Source organism: Mauremys reevesii, linkage group 8 (genome assembly GCF_016161935.1).
Source record: "Mauremys reevesii isolate NIE-2019 linkage group 8, ASM1616193v1, whole genome shotgun sequence".
Classification (NCBI taxonomy): domain Eukaryota; kingdom Metazoa; phylum Chordata; order Testudines; family Geoemydidae; genus Mauremys; species Mauremys reevesii.
In genome coordinates this window covers 10784696-10807880 of record NC_052630.1, presented here as the reverse complement: position 1 = coordinate 10807880, position 23185 = coordinate 10784696, and the positions used below count along the sequence as shown (strand labels likewise).

Genomic DNA, 23185 nt, shown 5'->3' with positions numbered 1-23185 from the left:
CTTATCATGTGCTAATTGGAATGACTGGTCAGACAAACTCCTGCTAGACTCCCAAGAGTTGAGAAATCATTGCACAAGTAAGGGCCACTTGTGCTGAGGCCTTAAATGGGATTTAAGTAGTGTCATATCCTTGGCAGTGATGTGTTAATTTCACTCTTGGTGAACAAAAACATGGGGAGCCTTCTTATTCTGTATGCATTATACATTGAGTCTTCAGCATTCATTCCCAAATAAATCTTTCTGTCTCATGATTGCCCATCTGTCAAATTTTGATGATGATTCTCAAGCACTTTGGTATGTTAAGGATGGAAAGGGCTGTATATATCCAAAGCCCAATTATTTATTATAAATTGGGGTGTGTTTTTCTGCACTTACAGAGCTCTCAGTGCTGTAATGAAGTATGTACAGGTGTTATCTGGTACCTAACTGTTCATCTCCCAGATCTAGACCTCAGAGCTGATGGATTTTGGGAACAATATAAAATGCATCTACATATGTAGATTTTTTGGGTGAAGGAGAAAAAACAAAGTGAGAGGGTGCGGTCAGATTAAAACAATAGTTTTCTGATGACTCTTTCAGGAAAAATGAATTAGGCTTTCAGATCAGTTCTGTGCCCAAACCTGCAAATATTTATTTTCAAGTAGCCGTTGCATAAAGTAATCTATGGAACTAGCTTCAGCACTTTCTTTTGAAAGGTGCAGTTGTCACATAATTAATAATGTGTATGCCATGCTTGCTGCTGGATTTGAGATGAAGTCTGTCTGTCTCTTCCAAGAGACACAAGCCTTTGCAAGGTCATGCAAGCCCCCCAAATCATCATTTGGGTCTGAGATAGCTTCACAAGCTTCTGAGAGACAGATGCCAGTTGGAGAGTTTTATATGAGCAAGTCCTGTGTTTTCTAGGACCAATATTAAAGGTTTCTATGCAAATTTAAAAAAAAAAAGCAAGAGTTGAAATGAAAGGATTAGCAATTTCTACTTGACTGAGCTTGTGTAGAAAATCATTTAATCAAGAGAACTGACATCAAATCACCCAGATGTTTGTGAGAACAGTTGGGAAAGTATTTTACTGCCCAGTCCAGTATGGAACCAAGTCTTTTGGGATGTGTTAACCGTCTCAAGTTCAGATGAAATAAGCTCTTTCTTTGCTAAACAGCAAACTGAGAGATCTTTCACAGTGTCTACCGGAACGGACAAAATGGAGTTTAAGTTGGCTTCTAAAGAAAACAGTAGATTGGCTCAACAGGATGTCCTGAGCCTCAGTTCGGTTCCCTGTGTTAATTGTATAGTTAAGAGGTAGGAAAACCAGAAATCGCCACTTAGCACAGTTTCTGGACTTTCAGCATATTTCCATTTGATTCATCTAAAGGAGTGGATTCCTTAGTCTTTACTTGGAGGTGCTGTAACTCATTAAAACTGGAGAAAGACTATATTGGTCCATAGGAGGCTAAGAGCCCATCCCCCGGCTTGCTCACTCCTCCACTGACCCATCCCATCTCCTCCCTTCTTCCCACCCTCGCTGTGGATGCTGGATGAATGGAGACTGTTCCACCAGCTTTGCAGAAGTGGCTGAGACCCCTTGATGCATGGGCTGGAGGGCAGGGGGGCAAGTCTGATCTGGCCCATAATTAGAAGATATAGAATTATACATTTTAAAAGGAATACTTATTTTGATTTCCCTTCCCCTTTTTCCCACATAGTAGATGTGACCTCCACAGGGAAGTGTCTCCAGCAAACGTCTCTGATTAAAGTTGCAGTACCGGAGCCAGCTGGGAGTGTATCAGGGAAGTAGGCTTCATGCTGTAGGCAAATTGCATTAGGTGCTTGGATTTTTACCAAACATTGAAATAAGATCCCTGTACCTATCTTGCCAAGCATGTACTTATGAGAGATGTCAGTGGAAGACCATGTTTCCTGGAGAAAGCAGTGTTAAGATCCTCCATGTGAAGCAGAGAGGAGATTGTCGTCAGAATGAGACAGGTAGGCAAGTTGTTATAGCCCTGAAGCAATAGTAACTTCCACTCCCAGTAGGATCAGCAGGTTTACTTGCGTAGGTCCTGTGGAATGCAATAAAAGGACCTGATTCTGCCACCCTTGCTTGCATTCAGTAATACCTGAATTCATGAGCTGTTCCACTGATTTCAGTGAGCCTATTTAAAGAGTTACACCTGGCTCTCTTGCAGAGTGGCAAAATCCATCTTCAAAGGATTACCCTGACAGTCCATTCATTGCCCCCCCCACACACACACACAAAAACATCTTTGCGAATGCTACAGCAACTGGACAGGAAAAATGCTGTGCGTATTTTAAGGCCATATTAAATGGCTCTTATTAAACTAATATTTAATTAGCATTTAAGTTATCTTCGACTTCTATGTAACTTGTTTATGATCTCGGGCATTAGGAGATGAGTGGCTCATTTTTCTAGCCAAGCTTCCTTTTTTACATTTACAACCTGTATGTATTTTTGAAGCTGCAATTCCCAGTGGGTAGACTTAGCATTTACACATGATCTGGTGGAGTAGTTACATCCCTGAATGATCTACATTATTCCTACACATCATTGCAGGCACAAAAGGGGAATCCAGGTTTTAAAAAATCTGGCCTAAAAACTCTTTTTTTGATATGTGTATGTTGCCCCTCCTTCATTTTAGAAATCACATTATTCTACCTTGATGGTTTAAAACACAGCAGTAGTACTATGTTAGGGTCCACTCATGCAGATGCTACTGTGGGTTGTCTCATAGATATCAACAGACTACTTATGGTAGTAAGCACCTGCCTGGTAGTAAATTTTTGCAGGCTTTCATCCTTAATTCATATTGTTTTGGACCATTGCTGTAGAATACTTGAGCATATATGCAATACACTGTATCTGATGAATAATGGACATTTCAACAGATGTATCAAATGTGACTCCAACCATCTTGTCTGCTTCTTTGGTGTTCTACACTTTGCTAAAGAATTGAGTTGTGGTGTTTGGAAGAAATGAGATGATGTGAGATAACTCACCGGGCAAGATGTCTGATATTACTTTGACTTAATGAGCAAGGTCTTTGTGTTGGCAATTAAGCAATTTTCCGCTTTTGGTTATGTAGCAAATCCAAAGGCAAAGGGGGGGTATTTTATTTATCTATTTATATTTTCCTAAATCCAATGGCAGCACTATTAGAGCCTTATGCTTTTTGAATCATGGACATAATTAAACTCTATACTTTTCTGTTAAGAACAAAGAGAGAGCGCCTAGATAACTTCACTTTTTAAATCCTTCAAAAATCATTGATCGTATGAAGCTGCCCCTTAATGCTTTCCCTTGTTCCGATGCTGATTTAACATTCTTCTTTTGGCTGACGTAATTTCTCCAGCTCAGGAAAAGAACAAGTCTCTGGTTCTGGTTCTCGTTATGAAACAAAACATACGAGTTTAATTACAGAAAATTATTATAAATGGATCTTTATTTGGTAATGTATGCTTGAGCTTATTTTTATTACCTTGAAAAATGCACTTAAATTTTCATTTTGGACCTGAAGAACACAACAGTGTGAAACAATGACTAATAAAAATGCGGAAGCTCCGTGTAAGTTTTACTGCATATTGAATTTTACAGCGGACCCTTTGGAAACTAACATCTGATTTAATAACTATAAAGATTTTACTTGAAACTACTTGACTGGGAGGGCAGGAAATTGTGGTCAGAAGGCATTACAGAACGTATGACAAACGCTCTTTGCATTCTGACGGGGTTGCTTATTTAACCTGCATAGCTGGCACCAGCCTTGCTGAGATGTAATGATCTGTAACCAACGATCAGACATCATAAACCTGTACTGTATTTGGCAAATTCAATTGCTGTCAAGTCGCATACTTGTTCTGTAAGTTGTGAAGTGTATTTCACGATTTTTGTTGTAAACTATGCACCGTGTAGCCGTATAAGAACAAAACTGAACTGAATGCTTACACTGACTATAAACACTCATACAGGCTCATATGGGACTATGTACAGAGGGCAGAATTTGGTCCTGTATTTGGAACCTTCCATTTGCTAGAAATATCGCTAAAACCCCTTGTGTCACACTTAACTTTCTGCAGTTTCATCTGCCTTGACATTAACAGTACAGCTACTAACAACTGCTGCATTGGCACTTTTTTTCACTCTTAGCCAATGTCTCTCCTTTTGTTGTGTACTGTGATATACTGCAGTCTTCTTCCTTGCCTGCCTGACATACCATAGTTTCATCCCCAGTGGCATCATGCCAGTGTGACCTTTTACTCCATGGTAGACCTCTAGCAGGGTTAGGAGCGATGCAGATCCCATCCACTGTATGACACTGAATGGGTTAAAACCCTATCCCTGACTAGGAGTAGTTTCATCAAGTATTTGCTCTACCTGGGTCACAACTGACTGTGGGAGAACATGGCTGACTTAAGTGAGTTAGCAGGTCCTAGCTGGGAGATTGCCCAGGCATTTGAAAATGCAGCTGAGCTGAGGTGGAAGCAAATGGCCTCATTGTGTTGAGCAGCAGGGAGGTTTTGGGAAGCCCTTACACTCATCAGTGTTGTGCGTAGGCAGAGCATGATTTTTTTTTGAACAGCCCAGGAGGGTGTAAAGTTATTTTCAGGTCCAGCCACAGAAGACCAAAGATCACTGGGTCTAATTTATCCCTGGGGGAACTCCACTGAGGTCAGTAGTGTTACTCCAGGGCTGGATTGAACCCACAGTTCTGTACTGCCTTTTAAAATGTGCTTATGTGGCAAGCTCCAAGCAGAGGCACAAAAATTTAGACTGAAGATCTCATTAACAAGCGGACTCCCTCCCCTGAACAGCTCCTCGCCCTCCCTGCCATCTCCACTCCTCACCCCAAAGGCAAAAGCTGGAGGAGGCAGATGAGTCTTATTCCATGCCCTGAAGCACAGAATCTGGCTCTGATGGACAGAGAGCCAATTTCACAGCCAGAGTCTTCCTCCTAATAATACCTTCCCTGCTTGTGTAACCCACACACCTCCTGGGTGTGATGTTCTGTCCCACGTAGTGGCACCAAGACCACTTAAGGTATGTCCACATTACCTGCCAGATCAGCGGGTAGCAATCAATCTATTGGGGATCGATTTATTGCGTCTCGTCTGGATGCGATAAATCAATCCCCGCCGCACTCCCTGTTGACTCCGGAACTCCACCAGAGTGAGAGGCGGAAGCGGAGTCGATGGGGGAGCCGCGGCTGTCGATCCTGCACCATGAGGACGGGAGGAAAGTCGAAATAAGATACATTGACTTCAGCTACGCTATTCTTGTAGCTGAAGTTGTGTATCTTACATCGACACCTCCCCCGCCCCAGTGTAGACCAGCCCTTAGAGAGAGATTAGTGAGTCTGCTCTACAGCCTTAGCTAAGAGGCAGTTGGCTCTTAGCTCATGCGGTAGAGGCTCATGCACTAAGCTTCAGAGGTCCCTGGTTCAATCCCACCTGCTGACGAGCTGGGTCTGTTGGCATTACACTTGCAGCACCTAGCTGTTTAAAGCCAGGGCCCACTAGTTGATCTCAACGGCTACAATGATAATCTACCCCAGTTGAACTCCCCATGTGGTCTAGAGGCAGTTGCTCAGATAGCCAGTATTTCAACCATTTAGGGCTTTTATGGATGAAAATCAACATGTTGGATTGTCCCCAGAAACTAACAGGAAGTTAGGGGAGGCTCTGGAGAAGTGCTACATCCTACAGCTTTGAACAGCCCACCTTCTGTACTGACTGAAGCATCTAAGAAGGTATTGCGGGACTCCAGTTGAGAGGTTGTCATGGCATAGCTACTACAGATATGAAGACCATATAAAGACCTAGATAGACTGATATGGCTACAGCAAAGTCCGTGTTGGAGAGGAGGAATGTACAGCATTTTTTTCTTTTCCAGTTGATATGGAGCTGGCCACTCTGCAACAGAAGATCAAAACTCTGTCCCTGGTGGTTGGACATCGATATCATGCTCTAGTCTGTCACCAGTTCCATTGGCCAGTGAAAGTATTTGATGTCGTCTTATTGGCTGCTGATGTCCCAACCCTGCCTCCCCAGGGATGTTGTGACAGCAACAATTTTAAAGATCAATATTTTACACAGCTGTAACTTTTGCATGGTGCCTTACAGAAGTGAAAAAAGGATGACACTTGCCTGGAAGAGCTGACCCTCTATATAGGCCAGACACAAGAAAGGATGGCTGTAGGCGACAGGAAGGGAGGGAGAGAGAGAAGAGAGAGAAAGAGATGAGAATCACGTTAGGATAAAACTTTTTTTTTCTTTTTTTAAATGGAAAATGAGGTAGTGCAGAAAAGGAGTCGGGAGATAGACAGCCAGGTGGGAGGACAATGGACATCTTTGGTGCACAGGGTGGCTGGTCCAGGCACATAGGTCTGTTAAGTGACACCTTCCTGTGACTGCAAGGAGGAGAGATTCACTCAGGGCAAAGGCAGGCAGTGGTGCTATAGGAGCTGGCACTAAAGCCATTACCACATTCCAGTTAGCATCACCCTCTGTTGAGGGGCACAGTGGTCCTCTCCTTTGTGGGAAAGAGGCTCCAGCCTTTACATGCTGATATAACTTCACCATCCTCAGCAGTCTTTCCATCGCTGGGGGCAGCCTCCAGTGGTGTTACCCTGGAATGAGTTTAGACCACATTCTGTGATGCGTCTCAGCAGCTTCCTGCTCTGTTAGTCATAGCTCATTAATCTCCAGTCAATCTGTAAATGAACCTTTTAACGACTACATCAGAGCTCAAGAATTAGTTATGCTGAGCTTTGGAATGATTTCTGTTTAATCAGCTCCCTGCCTTTGATTATGGTTCTGAACTGCAGAACTGTCTAGACTTGAGTTAGTGCCTTTGGTGGAAAAAGGGAAATCAGAATTACAGGGGTGGGAAAGCGGAGAGGCAAAAGCGTGTGTTACTAATGAACATGGAAAATAGGAGAGCTGAGAAAAATGGACCAGCAGGGTGTTAAGATCCCAAGTCGTCAAAGGAAGGGATTGCTTTAGGCAAATTCTTTCCCACGTGGCATATATAACGTCCAGACAATCAGTCTGGATTTGCTTTGTAATTTTGTTAGGAAACCATGACACAGTTATTTGCTGCTGTCACAGATGTGCAGGTATTTGTTTCACTTACTGACTCCTAATTACCCAGAGGAATTCTGTTTAAATTCAAGGCATTTTCACTGTTTTTTGTTGGGTTTTTTTAACAGTGTTCAAATGATGGCAAATATCTGAGGGCTTTGGGTTTTGCTTTCTGTTTTTTAACCCAGCTCCCTGAAAGTCAGCTCTTGGGGGTGGGATGTTAGACCTGCCTCCAATCCAATTATACACTGAAATTCTGCAGAGGGGGATGGGTACTTGTAAGAGGAGTGTCTGCTGTTCTTCACTATGGTGACACTAAGATCAAATTATTTTGTCCCCTTCTAACAGCTGTAAAGGTGACCAGTAAAACAAACCTCAGAGGAAAAATAAACTGTGTTGATTTTCCCCCCTATTAATATAGACATGTATTTTCATAAGGGGGACAGATCTGAAAACAACGCTTCTGCCTGCACTTATTTTTTAAACTATAAAGTGGCACATGCAAGGGCTGGTTCCTCAGTTGATGTAAATTGCTGTAAGTCAAAGCAACTACATTGATTGACAACACGTGAGGATCTGGTGGGTTGTTTTGTTATAACAGACCAGGCGGGGAATAAGTGGATGGTGGTTAAATTAAATCGACAGTTCTGTAATCGATCAGTGGTTCAGTCCTCGCTATAAATCTTTGGTATTTACTAATTACTATTGGTGACTAGTTCACAAATAGCAGTCATTTACACAGCTGCTGTAGATGTAAGTTTGCCACTTCCAATGATTTTTCTGGCCCCTTATTTCAGTGTGTGAGATATTGCAGACTCCCTTCCCACTCATCATAAATAACTGCAGTTGGTGAACTAATCTGCTCTAGCAATTAATAAAGTTGCAAAGCTTTGGGTGTAAATGAGCTAATAGCTTTTCTAAAGGGAAGACTTGGTCTGACAACAGGGCTGAAAGAAAACATGAGGCTGCTTTAAGGGAAACCTGATAGAATTGCAGCCTGTTCTCCAAGCAGTGATTAAATGTGGTTTACAAACCCAGGAGATATCAGAATAGCTTGTTTTAATGTGCCAAAGTAAACTGGCGCTTGCAGCTTCATTCCTTACCAAGTAGACACAAGGGACTGTTACTGAGTGCTCCAGACATTGTTTAAGAGACATTGTAACTCCAAGCCAAACAAAGTAATTAAAACGACTAAAATTTAATAAAAGGGGTTTTCTTCTGCCTCAAACGTGTCATAATATTAATGTACAGTGTCAATCAATTTATACATTTCCTCCCCACCCACAGAATTCAGTTCTTGGCTTTATAGAAGAGAAACACTGTCTGAACAATTATTCCTAGTTCTAGAACATATGGTTGCACCAGGGCCGGCTCCAGGCCCCAGCACGCCAAGCGCGTGCTTGGGGCGGCATGCCACGGGGGGTGCTCCGCCGGTCACTGGAAGCGCGGCAGGCAGCTCCGGTGGACCTCCCACAGGCGTGCCTGCGGATGCTCCACCGGAGCCGTGGGACCAGCATGTCTGCAGGAGGTCCACCGGAGCCGTGGGACCGGCGACCCCCAGAGCGCCCCCTGCAGCATGCTGCCGTGCTTGGGGCGGCGAAATTGCTAGAACAGCCCCTGGGTTGCACCTCCCGTGAGGAAGCAACATTGCATGGAGACCATACTTGAATCCTGTCTGTAGGCTTTTGGTGCCCTAGTGTAGTATAGTTGTAACTATCTTGGGGGTTGTTATTTAATGACCCCCCAGTGAATAGGAAAGTAATAAAACAAACTGTCAAGCGTCTCTGGTGAACTGCTGCATGCAGCCTGTGTGGTGTTCTCAATCCCTGCCTTCAGGGTACATCTCCAAATTCTATGTTCATAATACTGCCCCTTATGAGGGAGTGTCTCCTAAATTATCGTCTACAAACATCTCTCTACAGTAGTTGTCATTGCGTGTATCAACCACCATTGTGCTATTCACTAGGCGGTGGTTTAGGATGTGATATTTTGCTCTAAAATGAAGTGTCATGTATACTGCACAGTGATTAATTTTAAAATTAATCACTGTGCAGTATACATGACATGAGTAAGGAGTGAAGGACTTGCTAGAGGAGGAGGGAGGTGAATAGGTAAGGGCTATAGAGGTGTGATCTGTTTGTATTAGGGGGCACTGACTCCCCTTCACAGTAAATGAAATACACAATGACCCCTGTGGCCTTAATGAATATGAGGGGAACAACTGGCTATGAAGGTGTAAGCAAAATATCAATCAATGCCTGTTTACCATCCTTCCTTTTTCCCTTAGTAATTCCATTGTTATGACTATTGAAACTGATGAGACTTCTTAACAATGAGCAATTCAGAGAAGGAATTTTGTCAATTTCAGTTCCCTGGTGTGGGCCGGGGGAGCCCAGTGGTGGAGCTGGCAGGGAGACCAGATGGAATATACGGTGTGAACGCATGTGCTTCCAACTTGTGGACATACACCTGCTGTGTTGCAGACTAAGCAAAATCCAGTTGGCTAGTAGACTGGGATAGACCAAACCCAGGTCTGGTCAAGTGAAATATAATTACTTGGTTCCAACCAGACAAACTGCTTACCTCTGTTGTTAGGCATGTTGACCTGCCTTAAGCCAGAAAAAAAAATGGCTTCCCACCTCTATTTTTGTGTTTCACCAATTGTGTACTTGGCTAGAATTCTCCTTTGGGAATAGAGTGCACTTGGCTAATTAGATGATTAGGTGAAATGGATTCAGCAGTATATTTTGTCACTCCTCTCTTGGGGACAAACTGATGTGACCAGCACTTAAAAAGTCTGGATGCACTGTCAGCACGGATGTGCTGAATAATAAGACTGAATCTCTATCTCCATTTTCTTGCAAATACCATTGAATTGCACTTGTGCTCTGTAGCACGCTTCAAGGAAACACAGCCAAGACCAAATTTAGGCAGGCCTCTTTTATTGCTATATCTCTTTGAAAACTCATGTCTAAATTGCCATCCACTGTCACTCATAGATTTCTTTTAAGGGTCCCTACATACAGTGTAAGTATGATTTGCATCCTACACACTTTACTTTTTTTAAATGAATCAGTGTGACTTTTTTGAGTTCCAGGCTGTTTTTAGACAAGTCACCTTATTTGTATTTTAAATAAATAAAATAAAAATCTTCATCTTGTTGTGATGGTAGTTACGAATCAGTCACCTTCCTACTCTATCAGCTGGCATTATAAGATTGTTTTCAGCCCTCTATTTGGATATATAGTGAACAAACCCTCAAGGGAAATTTTGTTTGCTTTATGCCGAGATAGAAGCTTGCAATCCTGAAAGAGATAATGGTCAGGTCTACACTATAGATTTATATTGGAAAAATCCACCCCCCCGAGCCATGTAGTTATACCGACCTACCCCTGGCGTAGACAGCACTATGACAGCAGGAGAGCTTCTCCCGTCAATATAGCTACCGCCTCTCACGCTGACGGGAGAAGCTCTCCCCTCAGAGTAGGAGCAGCTTCATATAAGCGCTACAATGGCCCAACCTCATCAGTGAGCTGCACTGGTGCAGTATTTTAAGGGTAGACCTGCCCAAAGAATAGCTAGTTATTTAGCCAGGAAGGATTTGCTTTATGCCAAACCTACATAGGAACTGTAGTCAAATGTAGAGAACAGCCATTGTCCCTCCATGATGATCTTGGGCTGCCTGAATAGAAGTGGCATGGATTGAAAAATGGTTTGTCTTATCTGCGGTGTCTGTGTCCTATTACAGAGTGATCAGCTACGAGTGCTGCCCTGGATATGAAAAGGTGCCTGGAGAAAAAGGCTGCCCAGCTGGTAAAAATGTGTTCTATTTCTATAGATGCTTTATAATTCTACAGCTCTAGCATAGACAGTTGTTCAAAGTGAATTTGATTCTTGGGCATTGTGTGTGATTTTTGTACTCTCCTCTCCATGGAAGGGCGAACCCACCAAGCGAAGCACTAAGTTATGGGGCACATCGGCTCCAGTACATGCAAAGTTTTGACAGAAATGTTCTATCCACTTAAAACTATTAAACGCAATTATTCTAAGTTAAGATGGCTTGGCTGTTAAAAAAAATACTCATGCCAGTGGGTAATATAACTCTACTGGAAATTTAATATAAAACTATCTACTGTAACACACTGTTTTTCCAGAGCATGCTTATTGTTTTAGTGAGTATGAATTTAGCAAAATATATTTGATTAGAAGATACAGTTTAGTGACCTCAAAAAAGGTGGGAAAAAATCCCTGGATACAGTAAAAAAAAGTTTGTGCTTTGTCATTGTCTTTCAATCATTCCCTAGCTAATCCTTTTGCTACTGTGGGGGTTGCAATATTTCATTTTAAACGCTGCAGACCAAATTCTCGGCTGGTGCCCATTGGTGAAGCTCCCCTGAGATCAAGGTATGGTGCAGATTTATACCAGCCAAGGATCTGGCCCGCTGGAATTTGGGGCTCATGAAAGGGAGAGGCTGCTCGCATTGGATTCGGTCAGGCATATTCATTAGTGTGTCCTGCAGGAGGCAACTTTACCTGGTGGGATGTTGCAGCAGCACAAGGTTCTGCAGTCTCTGTACAGGGCCGCCCAGAGGATTCTGGGGGCCTGGGGTCTTCGGCGGTGGGGGGGCCCCGCTTTGGCGGTAATTTGGCTGCGGAGGGTCCTTCCGCTCCGGGACCCGCCGCTGAAGTGCCCCAAAGACCTGCGGCGGGGGCCCCCCGCCACCGAATTACCGCCGTAGCGGGACCCGCCGCCAAAGTGCAGCCGGGTCTTCAGTGGTAATTCGGCGACGGGGGGCCCGCAGCGGGTCTTCGGGGCACTTCGGCGGCGGGTCCCGTAACGGAAGGACCCCACCGCCGGCGAAGACTGGGAACGGAAGAAGCTCTGGGGGCCTGGGCCCCACGAGAGTTTTCCGGGGCCTCCCGATCGAGTGAAGGATCCCACTCCAGGGCCCCGTAAAACTCTTGTGGGGTGGCCCTGGGTGGGCCTGTCTCTGTACTAGTGAGGTGCCTGCAGCTAGTCAGCTCTGGAAATGGACAGTGCTTGCCCAGAGTTGGTGTGGTTGGAGTAGCAGGGGATGCATTGATTCAGTATATCCCACAGGCAGCTTCTATGAGGGTGAAGGGGACCCAAGGGAGATTAGACCAGCCCAAAGGGAAGGTGATACCACCGCTGGCCAGGGAGATTCCACCTGGGACACACTGTACTCGGCAGTTTACATCTCCTAGGACCAAAATGTACAAATCTAAACCTCAAAATGTGAACCCCCATCTCTAAATGTGAACAATCAGGGAGAAATGTAAAACCTCAGGTCTAATGACAGACCATGTGAAACTGATAAACCTCTTTGGTTCTTGAGTTTCTAACCCCAGTTACATGGGGCCCAATTTGGACAAGTATAAATCCAAAGTAACTCCATTTAAAGTTGTTGATTCTGGATTTAAACTGCTGTAATTGTGATCAGACTCTCACCCAGCTTTAGGACAGCAGCGAAGGATAAACTAGTATTCTAATACCAACAAATATACATATGAGAGGGGGGCCATTTCAGAAGAATTCAGGGCTGGGGGATGAAGTTGTCAGCATACAGAACATTGTGTGATTGTATATTACATCCTGCTATGTCTTGAGGGAGGTGGGAAATCGAGTGGTGCACCTAGACCTTTGGCTGAGTTCGCTGATGTGTTTCATTTCCAGATACGTTTTTGCCAGCAGCTCTGTTTTCATTCAGCAATGTGCAGGGAGATAGGAATGGCTGCGGGCTGGAACTGCTACCGTGTTATCAAATTTGATATTTTCTTCTTTCAGCATTGCCACTGTCAAACATCTACGATACCCTGGGGATTGTTGGAGCCTCCACCACACAATTGTACTCTCTCAGCTCTAACCTGAAACCAGAAATTGAAGCACCTGGAAGTTTTACAATCTTTGCCCCAAACAATGAGGCCTGGGCTGCTTTGCCTGCTGTAAGATTAAATCCATCTTCCTTCTTGTTTCTCCCCGACTCTTCTAGATTCACAGCACTGAGTCCTCATAATAGGTACAGCCCTGCCAGAGGCAGCGTAAGCTTCCAGCATAGGAATTGCCCTGCTAGATCAGAGCTAGGTCCATATAGTCCAGCATCATATCTCTGGCAGCCCCAGATGCTTCAGAGGAAGGTGCAAGAACCCTGGAGTAACAGATCTGCTTCCTATCCCATCTTAGGTCTCATGACGATTTCTAACAGTTAGAGGATGTCTGAAGCCCTGAAGCATGAGTGTTAATATCCCTCCTACAATTTTTTTATGGATCTTTAATTAAGATCACTCTGGATATTCTTGTTAGCCATATAAATGTCCAGTCTGTCTTTGAGTTCTTGACCTCAATGAGTTCATGTGACAGTGAGTTCCTTAGTTCAATTACACGTTATCAGGAAAAAGTATTCACTGCAAGTCACATCAGTGTGCCTCAGCCCTGAGCCGGAGAGACCATTCCTAGGAATGGGAGAGAATTCAGACTCGTTCACCTAGTGTGCTGAGACGACACCAGATATGTACATTTTAATAGTAAATAAATAGATATTGGGCCAGGGACAATCTTTTCATTATGTGCACCTGCTGTGCCTAGCATAATGGCACTCCGATCCTTGTTTGTAGACTTTCTAGGAGCTACCGCAATACAAATGATGATCGTAAATTAAAGTTCATGGCTAGACGCATACAAAGTTATGGCTAGTTATACATGAAAGTATGGCTTTAAAGTCCAAGACAAACGTGTCCCTTAGGTTTGCCCAACTTTCATTTTAAAACAGACATTTGAAGTATTGGTTCACTGGATCAATAGTTTTCCTCAACAACATTTCAATACACAGATTATTGAAAGATGTTACCAGGGAACTTTAGTGGCATGGAGGGCTATAGAATCCATTTGGGAGTCAAGATCCATGCTGGAAGATCCCTGTGCAATATCAGGGCTCCTGCTATTGAAGGAATTCTATTTATACTAGATTTAATGGCACTAAGTAATTTTCTGGCAAAATTTTGATTTTTTTTGCTTATTTTCAGGAAATGTTGGATTCATTGGTCAGTAATGTTAACATTGAACTGCTAAATGCTCTTCGCTACCATATGGTGAACAGACGGGTCCTAACAGATGACCTGAAACATGGAACGTCTCTTCCTTCAATGTACCAGAATATTGATCTCCAGATCCACCACTATCCTAATGGAGTAAGTTAATTACTTGTACTACTGTAACAATGGGGGCCAGATCCTCATATGGAGTAAATTGGTGCAAGTCAATGGATCCATGCTAGTGACCCCAGACTTCTTGTACTGTATCTTTTTTTCGGTAAAATATTAATGATAAATAGACCAAAAACTCTGAGGAAGAGGGTCTGATGCAGGAAGGTGATCAGTGCCCATTGACCTCAATGAGAATTGAAGGTACTCTGCATGTCTCAGGATTGAGCCCCAAATTAGCTGAGCAGATATTGGCACACACCGTAGACTCAGCTTGATTCTCTTCTGTTGCGGAGCTCTACTTAGTGCAGCATGGGGTGGAGCGTCTGAAGGAGCTGATTCTCAGGTGAATATAAAGGTAATAATTGGAGATATACCAATCTCCTAGAACTGGAAGGGACCTCAAAAGGTCATCGAGTCCAGCCCCCTGCCTTCACTAGCAGGACCAATTTTTGCCCCAGATCCCTAAGTGGCCTCCTCAAGGATTGAACTCACAACCCTGGGTTTAGCAGGCCAATGCTCAACCCACTGAGCTATCCCTCCTCCCTATTACATAAGAGATTAGATATAACATTGTTCTATATATAAATACCTGGTTCAGTATATAGGTGCACAAGGAGTATTGTATACAATTTTTATACACAGGTGATGTTGCAGTAATGTTACACTCAGGTAAGCACTCTGATGTTACCTATACTTCATACTATAGTGAGAATAGTTTTTCTGCAGTATAATTATGTCAAATGGGTTTTAAGCTTCTGATTTCAATAAATGCTACTAGTATATAGTTCTGTAAAGTATAACTTCAGAGTCATTACAGTATTAAGTATAAAGCAACAGAGTCCTGTGGCACCTTATAGACTAACAGATGTATTGGAACATAAGCTTTCTTGGGTGAATACCCACTTCATCAGATGCATGAGTATTAAGTATGAAACTAAAAGGCAATTAGATTCATTATGTTGCTAGTCTTCTAGCATATATGATTTAGAGGTATCATAAAGCATAATCGCACTGTAGTTTGTCACTCTTATAAAGGGTAACCACTTCTTTAGAATATATATGAATGTCATCTTTCTAGATATAGGGCCTGAGCCTGCAACCCTTACTTATGTGAGTAATTCTTATTTACAGGTACACTGAAGTCACTGGATTACTCATTCGAGTAAGGGTGGGACCTATAGTACAGTACAACTTTAGCTTGGCCAGTAATTTTTTTTTAATTATTATTTCCTGTATATTGGGACTGGTTAACCAGGCTGCATGCTGTTGGGTTTCAGATGCAGTGAACAGTAGAGTTACCTATAGAGGAATGGTTTGTAAAAGAGCTCCTGAGAGCAGTTCCACAGAAAGACACTGTTGCTTCCTGATGCTTAATAGCATCGCATCCTCTCTACACCGATTTCTTTAACTTCTCCTTGTACTAATGCAGTTTGTGGATTGTGGTTTTTTTGTTTTTTTATTAATTGAACTCAATCCCCTCTGGATCGTTTCCTCTGCAGATCGTGACTGTGAACTGTGCCAGACTTTTGAAAGCAGACCATCATGCCACCAATGGAGTGGTCCATCTGATAGATAAAGTCATCGCCACCACAACGAACACTATCCAGCAAATTGTTGAGACCGATGAAAATCTTGAAACTCTTAGGGTGAGTTCATCTCAAGGGTATACAAGTGTGTTAGTTCATGCTTTCATTCATGATTTTCAGAGGTGTCCAACTCCCACAGAATTTCATTAGGATGTACGTAACCAAGGACTTGTCTGCACTTTAAAGTTTTGCTGCTTTATCTTTGCCAGCAAAGTGCCTATGCTGATATAGCTTATTCTGATTTGGAATCTATATCAATATAAAGCATCTCATACTGGTATAACTGTCTACACAGAGGCTTTTACTGGTTTAACTCTGTCAATAAAAAAATCACTGCTTACTGACAGTTATTTTGGTAAAACTTTTTAAATGTACACCAGGCCTCATGCCCTTATTTCCTTTTGAAAATCCTGGCATTAGATGTTACTGTTCAGAAACATTGACCCAATTGATTTAATAAATAAAGTATTAATTGTTAATGCACATCTTATACATTGAACTTTAACATCTAAACATAAACTGGCATTTCCCAGTTAACCAGGTTAAGGAGCTGAGCCAGTGCTGTTTGAAGTCACTCGGATCCTTTTCATTGACTTCAATAGGTATTGGAGCAAGCCCTAAACCACTGGTTAGGAAGTCCCCCCTCCCCCGATGTGTTCCAAAGATTGCCTGCCTGAAGGGTGAGGCACTGCGAAGTACATAAGGCCAGATTTTTAAGAAAAGGTATTTTGGTGCCTATGGCTGTAGATAAGCACCAGATGCTTTTAAAAGTCTGCTCCTTAGCCCTTGTCTGAGGGGCGGGGGGAATGTTTTTCCTTCTTTGTGTTCTTGTTGAGTGTATCCTAACCTCTCTCCTCCCATTTCTTTAAAGGCTGCTGTGGCTGCGTCTGGTCTTAATACCTTGTTAGAAAATGATGGTCAGTTCACACTCTTGGCTCCAACCAACGAAGCCTTTGAGAAGATCCCACAAGAAACACTGAACAGGATCCTTGGGGACCCAGAAGCTCTCAAAGGTAAATGACAGTTTACCAAGTGTGTTGAAAGGTAGAAAAGTATTTTTGCAGCTCAGGTAGGTAAGTAAGAGAACTGACCCTTGATACGCTCTGACATAGGCTGGAATAATCCACTTGACATTATCCTTTTTTTTTAATGCTAGATGGCACATCCTTTTCTTTAGGACAGAACATGGGGAACTTAAGGTCCACATGCTGCACCAAGCTCTGTGTGTGTGTGTGTTAGTTGGGCATAGGAGAATGCCATAGGGGAAAGAGGAAGCCATGCACTCCCCAGAGCACGCAGCGGTTCACAGGGGACCTGAGGCTGGGATTTCCGAAGGCATTGGAGAGTTTGACTCCAAACTCCTTTAGAAATCTCTGCCTGAGTGGGCAAAAAAAATCATAAGACACACACAGCAACTAATCCTCCAGCTCTACCTTACTGCTACAGAGCCAGTGTGTGTGTGAGTGCACTGGGAACTCCACTCTATGGCATGAAGAGGGCCAAGGTTCCTTGCACAAACAGCCTACGCCCACACTGTGAAGTGGAACTACAGCTCTTCTGCTGTGTAGGACAGCCTTTGCACCCACACAGGGATGGGGCAGGATTTGGGCCAAAAAGAATTACTATCTTCAGATCAAAACGAATGCACTTCTTGGGCTGCTGTGTAAAGAGGGGAAAGTGTTTCTCCTGCTATAAACATCCAGGCAGCTTAATGATTTTTTTAAGAAAGTAAAATTATGGGCCACGCTACCTTGGTGATGTGATCGGTTCCACAGCTCCCAGTCCATCTGAATGGCCATCTGGACACAGACCCTTGTATCCAGCCAAGTCCTGCTTATTGTAGGACCTTGAGAGTGGGCTAAGATCCACCTTTGCACTCCCTCCAGCCAGTGACCGCTTCAAGTTCCAGATATAAGTTACAACAGTCTGTGAGATGCTGGTGGTGGCCCCCTAGGAGCTGTTATGCAGCCTGGGATTGCATGCCATCCAACCCCAAGCTCTGAGATTGAGAGGAAGTAATGCTGAGCCTACGAGGGGTGGGAGGGGGAAGAAATCCCTAGTTGCATCCCTTTGGGTTACTGGAGTGGCACAAAGGGGAGTTTGTTGGGGCTGGTATCTGGCCTTTATCACCAGCAGAAGATTATTAATTTTTACTAGGGAAATTAAATATCTCAGGCCAAAACCTACCCTCAACTATAGCACAGTAAATCTGGAGAAACTCACTGATATCAATATAGCTCCTTCAGGTTTCCACTGATGTAACTCTCTGGATAGCATGTAGACCCATATCTTGGAATAGAATGGAGCATCTATTCACATTTCACTACTTCCTCGGCAGCTTTGAGTGAAGCGTGGCCTCCAAATGAGGATGGTTGCTATTGCACTGAATTATGGTCTTCTGCATCTTGCAGAGTGAAGATTCCGCTACTAAAACCTATAATAACGTCTGCCCGTTTACACGAGTAGAGAGAGAGAGAGAGAGAATTAAATTCTAAATCTTTGCTAATGTAGCAAAAACAAGATTGTATTCTGTATAAAAACTCGAGTACCGTAAATTACTCCTTTTGTGCAGGTTTCGTCACTTGCAGGGGTCTTAGTCCATAGGCTGTAAAATCTTATCAATCGTTGTAAGCTCTTTTGGGATAGGTCTTTGTATGTTGCCTAGCACAGTGGGGTTCTGGTCCTTGACTAGGGCTCCTGGGCACTACAAATAATGATTTCTAAGCTGACTTTCAACACTTCTATTTACCGTGTGCGTTTTCTCTCTCCTAGACCTGTTAAACCATCACATATTGAAATCAGCCATGTGTGCTGAGGCCATTATTGCTGGCTTGTCAATGGAGACTCTGGAAGGTACCATGTTGGAAGTAGGCTGTACTGGTGATGAACTCACCCTGAATGGAAGGCCTATCATTGCTGAAAAGGATATGCTAGCTATCAATGGTGTAGTCCATTTTGTTAATGAGCTTCTGATTCCAGACTCAGGTAAAATCATTGATCTGTATCCTGGATTTTTTGTTGTTGTTTGGAGCAGTACATTTAGTGGAGTTTTTTATATTTTGTGATAGAATATTCACTGGGCAATGTAACAAGCATGCCGGTGCACATACTAATATGTCTGCCCACCTAAGCTGGTATTTGCGCATACAAATTAGGTAATTATGTATGTCATTCGGTTCCCAATTACCTGACCTGTATGTGCAAATACAGGGTTTTTCGTGATCCTTTAGGGAGGTTAACATGCACCTTTACACTGATGTCCTTATGCTCCTCCTCTCCAACCCTGCTTTGGAAATCTGTTTTTTCAGTAGAATTTTATATCATTACAGTTTAACAGGGTGTCTAATTTAAAATTCTAAGGTTCTTTAATGAAGGACTCATTGGAAATAACTCAACAGAAGGCAAAGAGAAGATGGGTGTTGTATTCAGTCCAAAAAAAATCAAGGCTGGGACTTTCAGAGAAACCTAAGAGTTGGGACATCCAACTCCCTTTGAAATTCAGTGTCTGCTTTGAAAATCCCAGGATGACTGCTTTGGAAATAAGTAGTGCTCGTGATTGATCATTTTTGCATCCCTTTGCTTTCCAGCAATATGCATTGCTCCTTAGTATGTATTTCTAATTACAAATAGATGGTACTCCAGGCTGAAACAAATAACAAGTGATTTGTTCTTTTTTTTTTTCTTTAGCTAAAACTTTGTTTGAGTTAGGTAAAGAATCTGATGTTTCAACGTCTATTGACCTTTTTAGACAAGCTGATCTCAGCTCTCATCTCACTGGAAAGGAGCGTGTGACACTTCTTGCCCCAATAAACACTGTGTTCAAAGGTAAACTTTGGAAATCTTCTAAATGTTCCATTGGTTCTGATCATAGACCTGCTTCTGGGAGGAACCAGAGTTGCATGTCAGATTTTTACTATTGTTAATGATTGCGTTCTTCATTGAGATCTCTGCACATGTATATGCACGCTCGCGCACTCTCTCTCTCTCATGTAAGCTGGTTCTACTTGGGGAACAGACTGGTTTTGAAACTGAAAGGCAACACAGATACCACATTTATTATTTAGATCCTTGTGGAGTCTTAATGATAGTGTTAAAATCAATCACTGTGTGTTGAAATGCTTTTTTGCTGCAGATGGGACTCCTCCTATGAATCGGAACACGAAGAGTTTGCTTCTAGATCACATTCTTAAAGAACAGCTTTCTTCTAAATATCTTTACCATGGACAGACGCTAGAAACTCTGGGTGGCAAAGAACTGAGAGTTTTTGTGTACCGCAATGTGAGTGTCTATTTAACTCTTTCTTAGTCTGATACCGTATTATTGCTCTAGCAGGGCTGTTGCTCTGTATTAGTGTCTCACTGATAACACATCAGGGGTGAAATACTGGCCCCAGTGAAGTCAATGGGATTTCTTCCTTTGAATTCAATGGGGCCAGGTTTTCAATGCAGATCTGCAAACTCAGTGTGGGATCTGAGAGTCAGGCTGCATTCTTTCTTTCTCATCCATCATCATCTGTAGCAAAGATTATGGAGGCCAAATGGTACCCTCAGTTATACATATTCAAGCCTGCTAAGGGCTAATTTACATAATAATATAAAAAAATAGCTTGAATGAAGTATCAAAGTGAAAAATACAAATAAACAACGTAACAATTAAAATATTCTGTCCCTTGAAGTGTATTTTAATTTATTTTGTCTGTGTTTATATTTGAAGAACCTCTGCATTGAAAACGGCTGTATTGCTGCCCATGACAGGAGAGGAAGGTTTGGCACCTTGTTTACGGTGGACAAAATGTTGACTCCACCAGTCGGAACAGTCATGGATGTTCTAAAGGCAGACCAACGTTTCAGGTGTGCAGTCCTATTGCTTAATGCACCTTATGGAAAGTGCTCTGATACTGTGGTGGTGAGCACAATATCAGAATGCACAGAGAACAGACGAGGTGACATTTTGTTCTCACTGTTAGTCTTGCAGTAGCAACAGAGTTTTCAAAGCAATTCCAATTAACTATGGGTTGAAGTCATTTCTATATATAATTTGTTAATGAAAAAGCATCTCAATGTGTGTCTTGCTAAATTATAAGCAGCATAAATTTAAATAAAAAATGAATTTTAAACCCCATTTAAGTACGAAATGAGTCCAGAATATCTCTTGCATCCCCCAATTTGTTTCCAATTATCAAAGGGCCATAGACCAACTCAATGGGAGCTGGACTGGGATTTAAAAAGAATCATCTGTAGGTGAATACAGTCAGAATGTGATTCAAAGCCCCAGAGAGACTGCCATTAACTTCAGTAGACTTTGGATTAGGCCTTAACTTCTTGTCAATCAACTTTTTCAATTAAATTATTTGCCAGAACCTATTGTATTTTGTAGCTTTAACATTATAATTCTTCTTGGAAATAACTACAGCAGTTACTCTTTCACTGAATGTATCTGCCATTAGAATGATAATGTGGGCTTAAACAAATGAAGCCTACAGCCAGTGTTTAATTTGTGCCAGGGCTGAGCTGTGGCACCTCTAGGCTGGGCAGCTTCTAACCTTGGCACTTCTGGGCTTGCTGCATCGGTTATGAATGTAAAAAATTGCTTGAGCCCCTGCATGTAATTGCTTCAGCCCCAGCACCTCTTTCATTACAAATTAAGCACTGCCTACAACTGTGTGTTGTGTGTGTCTTGCAGTACGTTGGTGGCTGCCATCCAATCTGCAGGTCTAATGGAGACATTAAATAGGCCAGGTGCCTTCACGGTGTTTGCTCCAACAAACGAAGCTTTCCGAGCTATGCCACAAGGGGAACTGAACAAACTTATGGGTAAATATCCATAGATCTGATTTTTAATGTTGTGTAATGTTGAAGGACTGACCAGGATAAATATGCCTTCAATATTGCATTCTTTGAGCCTTAAAATTCGTGCGTCTCCCTATCCATTGAAAGCTCTCCTCCTACATAACCAACTCATATGCCATGCCCCAACAGAAAGCTTGTGATCTGTATAGCAGGCATCAAAAAGTGGCCTTAAATTTTCCAGTGAGGCAGATACAAGGTCTCTGGGAACATTGGGGATACAATGGCATCTGTATGATTGTTCAGAACATGCAGTGAACACTCCCCTGCCTGGGCTTAGCTCTGCTGGCAAGTGTAGACTGGTTGGGACCATGGAACCACAATTCCTTCACCTGACCATGGTGTTTCTAGCAATGCTGTTGGCACTTGCAGTCTCTGGTCCTCACATGCCGGGAGTGCAAGACCTATGAACCTGCCTGCAGGGAAAGAAGAAAACAAATCTGGCTATAAGACAGAGACCAATATTTTGGACTAGGAAAAGATAAAGACCAGGAGGAGACTGATGCCTTGTAAAGCAGGAGTTCTCAAACTTTTACTTTCTGAGGCCCCCCTCAACATGTTATAACAATTGTTACAACAGCTGTTTTTTCTGCATATAAAAGCCAGGGCTGGCATTAGGGGGTAGCAAACAGGCCAATTGCCTGGGGGCCCCTCGCAACAGGGGGCCCCCACGAAGCCACATTGCTCAGGCTTCGACTTCAATCCCAGGTGACAGGGCTAAAGGCCTCGGGCTTCAGACCCATGCGGTGGGGCTTCGGCTTTCCACTCTGGGTCCCAGCAAGTCCAGCACTGGCCTTGCTTGGCAGACCCCCTGAAACCTGCTTTGTGCCCCCCCCTTAATGGCCCTGGACCCCTGGTTGAGAACCACTGTGGTAAAGCACAGGCTTGCAGACATGACATGGAAAAAGTATGAGAACTTTTACAGCCATCTTCTGTATAAGCAACAGAATGGTGTCCCTTTTTTCGAGTTAAAAATGGATGTGGGTTGGAAAGAATGCTGGGTATTCATTTAAAACCCAACCAAACACTGACCTCATAATCTGTAAAGCGTCTGTATATGGTAGCTGGCTATCCTTTTAAGTGCATGGAGCTGTAATCTATTACATCAGCCTGTGCAGTCATTCTAGTGTTTATACGTATAAATATTTCACAACTGTTTTTGCAACTACTGTAACCAGCTCCACGGGTGAAATATCCCAGATGTGAGTGCTTGAAATGTTCTTGGTTTTTTCTAAGCAAATATTTAGCTTATGGTTCTGAAGGGGAAGTGAATCATGCTGGTGAGGATATGCAGTGTGAACTGACACACAGACCACAGAGGAAAAGACTTGCAACTTCATCTCACTAAGCTACTGAAATAAAATATACATCTCGTTAAATGGGCTGCTTTCATTTTGGACAAAGGCCCAGATTTTTAAATGGATTTAGGTGCCTTCCTCT

At 42.9% G+C, this 23185-nt stretch overlaps 1 protein-coding gene across 1 annotated transcript in view; it reads left to right on the top strand.

Annotated features, from left to right (window-relative positions):
* TGFBI (transforming growth factor beta induced) overlaps nucleotides 1–23185 on the top strand; it is a 34655-nt gene that overhangs the window by 5749 nt on the left and 5721 nt on the right. Inside the window, exons 3-12 of the mRNA XM_039483634.1 lie at nucleotides 10841–10905; nucleotides 12899–13056; nucleotides 14134–14298; nucleotides 15813–15959; nucleotides 16771–16912; nucleotides 18672–18884; nucleotides 19587–19724; nucleotides 20032–20177; nucleotides 20613–20749; nucleotides 21582–21712. Of these exons, the coding sequence (XP_039339568.1) occupies nucleotides 10841–10905; nucleotides 12899–13056; nucleotides 14134–14298; nucleotides 15813–15959; nucleotides 16771–16912; nucleotides 18672–18884; nucleotides 19587–19724; nucleotides 20032–20177; nucleotides 20613–20749; nucleotides 21582–21712 (1442 nt within the window). The remainder of the gene's footprint in view (nucleotides 1–10840; nucleotides 10906–12898; nucleotides 13057–14133; nucleotides 14299–15812; nucleotides 15960–16770; nucleotides 16913–18671; nucleotides 18885–19586; nucleotides 19725–20031; nucleotides 20178–20612; nucleotides 20750–21581; nucleotides 21713–23185) is intronic.